The sequence below is a fragment of the Apis dorsata genome, unplaced genomic scaffold (assembly GCF_000469605.1).
Source record: "Apis dorsata unplaced genomic scaffold, Apis dorsata 1.3 scaffold_217, whole genome shotgun sequence".
NCBI classification, from domain to species: Eukaryota; Metazoa; Arthropoda; class Insecta; order Hymenoptera; family Apidae; genus Apis; species Apis dorsata.
This window is the reverse complement of record NW_006263500.1, coordinates 620,585-624,691: the sequence shown is the minus strand read 5'-3', so window position 1 is coordinate 624,691 and position 4,107 is coordinate 620,585. Positions and strand designations below refer to the sequence as shown.

The window sequence follows — 4,107 nt, the reverse complement described above, 5'->3', positions numbered from 1 at the left end:
GAGAGTGACGCCCGCCGTGTTGGGCGCGATCTGTTTGATGAGGTAGGTGTAGATCTCCGAGTCGGTGATGTCCGATTGGAAATTGTGACACCTTCTCACTATGCCGGCGTTCTCCAAGTGATGGTTCACCCATCTGAGGAGGATCGACTCGGGGGAGAGCTTGAGGAGGTCCTCGATTCGCTCCCCGTCTTGCAACAGGGTGGCGAGGCCTGGACAATTCTCGAGGGTGATCTGGTTGAACAGGCCGATTCGAATGATCTGCCAGAGGAGGCCGAGGACAAGGTGGGGCGAGCCTTTCGTCAGGTCATGGGCGTCTATGTTCACGATGTTGCACCCGATCGCCTGGGCCGACGAGAGAGCCAACGTTAGGTTCTCGTGTTTCTTGTACAGGGTTAGACTCTTCTTGTTGATCGTTCGCTCGTCGATCGTGTCCGGGCAGGAGTGGTTGATTATTTTGCTGAAAAATAGAGTTTTTTACTAATCAATGAGCCCGATTCAAGCGATTTAAATATTTGAAAATGCGATCAAAGAAGTAATTTGTAAAAGTATGCGAAAATTAATATAAATGTTTTTTATATCGTATCTTGATTTGTACGAATTCTCTAAGAAATTGCATATACTTTTGCAAAAATAATCTCCATAAACAATCTCGTAAACAGAAACGAGTTGAAAAATTAATTAGTATAAAATTTCGAATAAAGCAATAAAATTCGAAGCAACTTTGCCCATCTCTTTGTAAAAATATACTAAATATTCAAAGTTCGAATTAATCGAATCTTGAATTCTCTAACAAATTTCCTCGTAATATGAATTTGCATATACTTTTCCAATCTCCATAATCTCATAAATAGAAACGAATTAAAAAAATTATTTAATATATAAAATTTCGAATAAAGCAATAAAATTCGAAGCAACTTTGCCCATCTCTTTGTAAAAATATACTAAATATTCAAAGTTCGAATTAATCGAATCTTGATTCGTACGAATTCTCTAACAAATTTCCTCGTAATATGAATTTGCATATACTTTTCCAATCTCCACAAACAATCTCGTAAAACGAGTTAAAAAAATTAATTAATAAAAATTTCGAATAAAGTTATCTCGAGTAATAACATTGTTTAAAATTGCTCGAACGACATTTACTCGAATCAACGTTGCTCATCGTCGATAAATAATGTAATAATCGATCGATAAATGAAAAAAAAATAAATGCATACCAAAGAAGAATCCCATCCTTGACCTTCTCGTACAAGGTCTTCCCTTCGGGGTCTATTGGCAGCAGGTGTTTGAGGTCAGGATCGTGCGACAAATTCGTGTTTATCCAGTCGCTGAAGGCGAGCTGTTCCTCCAGTCTGACCGAATGCGTGGTCCCCTCGCTCGACGCTTCCGAGATCCCTCCCAACGTTTCCAAATTCTCCTTTTTCGAGACCACCTGCTTGAACGTGGATCCCAATTCGTTCGCCTTCAACTCCTTGCAAAGTTTCTCGAACTCCTCGAACGACAATCGACCCTTGTGCTCCGACCTCTGTTTGTCGTCGTACTCCTCGATCATCTGCCGCACCTTGTATCCGGGCATCTTGAAGCCGCAGATGTCCAACGCGCTTCGCAACTCCGTAAGGTTGATGAAACCGTCCCCATTCTCGTCGATCTAACAAAAATAAAGCCTCTTCAGATTATATTTTCTCCTTCTGAGGATGGTGACTGGCGAGAAGTGATTTCGAGGTGTCTGAAGGATTTTTTTTTAGGATCTTCGAAACCTTTGGATGCGGACGATGGATTTGATATTTGAGAAAATAGTTTTGATTCTGTGGAATTCATTTATTTATTTATTTTCGGATTCTTGAAATCTTCGAATTCGCTAGTTTAGGAGTTTAGGGTTTCGATTCTTCAGGATCAAATCTTTAAGTTTTCGGATTCTTGGAATCTTCTAATTCGCTGATTTAAAAGTGGGTTTCGATTTTTGAGAATTCAGGTGTATCATAGGATTCTGGAAATTTTTAAATGACGTTCTTGAGGATCAAATCTTTAAATTTTCGGATTCTTGGAAGCTTCTAATTCGCTGATTTAAAAGCGGGTTTCGATTTTTGAGAATTCAGGTGTAGCATAGGATTCTGGAAATTTTTAAATGCCGTTCTTGAGGATCAAATCTTTAAATTTTCGGATTCTTGGAAGCTTCTAATTCGCTGATTTAAAAGCGGGTTTCGATTTTTGAGAATTCAGGTGTATCATAGGATTCTGGAAATTTTTAAATGACGTTCTTGAGGATCAAATCTTTAAANTCGGATTCTTGGAATCTTCTAATTCGCTAATTTATGAGTGGGTTTCGATTTTTGAGAATTCAGATGTATCATAGGATTCTGGAAATTTTTAAACGACGTTCTTGAGGATCAAATCTTTAAATTTTCGGATTCTTGGAATCTTTTAATTCGCTAATTTATGAGTGGGTTTCGATTTTTGAGAATTCAGGTGTATCATAGGATTCTTGAAATTTTTAAATGACGTTCTTGAGGATCAAATCTTCAAATTTTCGGATTCTTGGAATCTTCTAATTCGTTAGTTTAGAAGTGGTTTCGATTCTTGAGGATTCAAAGTTTTCAGATTTTTGGAATCTTCGAATTTTAGGACAAGATTTCGATTCTTAAAAATTCAGGTGTATTGTAGGATTCTTGAAATTTTTAAATGACACTCTTGAGGATTCGAATGTTCTTGATTCTATAGGATTCAAATCTTCATTTATTTTCGGGTTCTTGGAATCTTCGAATTCGCTATTTCAGGAGAGGATTTCGATTCTTGAGGATTCATAAGAAATTCTCGAATAATACTAAAAATAAAAATGAAAAAATCTCCAAGATTGGAATAGAAATAACGTTGCTTTTTAAATTTCCATTCATCGAGTATCCAATTGTTGTCTAATTAATTTAAACTATTGTAACTTTCCAATTCGAATTAGCTCGGATTATTTGTTTAATCAGATTAATTCTATCTGATAATTCTAATCTAATGAAAATTCGATAACGGAATTACGGCGAAACAATTTCGGAAAAAAAAGTATCGCCTTAACTAGCGATCGCGAGGCGTATCGCATATGTGATCAACGGAGGGAAATGTTTTTTATCGCGCCTCTCTCGACCAATCATATCTAGTCTGTCTACAATAAAATTCTGCTCGCTAGTCTTTCGAGGAATGCAAGAATCGCGATTGTAAACGACGAACAATTTCCACGGAGAGAACAATACATCCGTGTCGGAATAATCGTCGGATGCGGTTTCTTGGAAAAACCTCGCATCGGGGTTAATCGACGGTTCATTGTGTTTCATTCACACAGAGAATCGTGTCGCAGCGGTCGATTAATATGCATTTATCTCTCTGAATCATTCGTAAGATTCGCCGTATTCTCCCTGCTTTACCATCGAGTAGTAAAAAAATTCCTTTTCAATCGTATCGCGTCGACGTGTATAAAACAGCGTGTATAAAAAGAGTTATTCGACGAGTTTTCAGTCTCACAATCGCGTTCGCCGATAAAAATTTCGAACGATTGATAAACCAAACGAATGAGTCACTCCGCTTCGTTTTCGAACACCTTTCATTCATACACTCTTCGTACGATACCCGAGTGGAAAGATCCGCGATTTTTTCTAAAAGCGACGAGTTCCACCACGTACGCATCTTTCACGCCCAATTTCCCGGATTAACCGATCTGATTGATCCGAAAAATCGCGAAACGATGAATCTTCTACTCACTAGGCTGAAGAAATCGGAGAAATCCTTGGAATATTCCTCGATAACGTCCCATTTTTCTATCTCGCGAAGTTCCATGATTGAGGAAGGCGAAACGAGAGGAGAACGCGATCAGTCGCGGTTACGATGCAACGACATACTGAAGATTGCATCTGTTCTTGTTTGTTATCACTGTTATCGTTCGATAAAAGGGAACGGTGAAGAAAAGAAATTCATACGATACCTTATCGACGCGGTGACATAATATCGTAGCGTTAAGTGACCGATTTTTCGATTGTTTGGAATTTTATTTGCATACAACAAATCACTCGNNNATCGATTTATTCGTTTTGAAAATTTGTTGAATGTTTCTCTTTTCTTTCTTTTCCT

At 38.1% G+C, this 4,107-nt stretch overlaps 1 protein-coding gene across 1 annotated transcript in view; it reads right to left on the bottom strand.

Moving 5' to 3' along the window:
- The window catches only part of LOC102671028 (plastin-2), a 5,728-nt gene extending 1,798 nt beyond the window's left edge, over positions 1 to 3,930 (bottom strand). Inside the window, exons 1-3 of the mRNA XM_031510205.1 lie at positions 3,742 to 3,930; positions 1,218 to 1,648; positions 1 to 457 (exon numbers count right to left, since the gene is read on the bottom strand). Of these exons, the coding sequence (XP_031366065.1) occupies positions 1 to 457; positions 1,218 to 1,648; positions 3,742 to 3,816 (963 nt within the window). The 5' untranslated portion in view covers positions 3,817 to 3,930. The remainder of the gene's footprint in view (positions 458 to 1,217; positions 1,649 to 3,741) is intronic.
- Between the last annotated feature and the right edge of the window lie 177 nt (positions 3,931 to 4,107).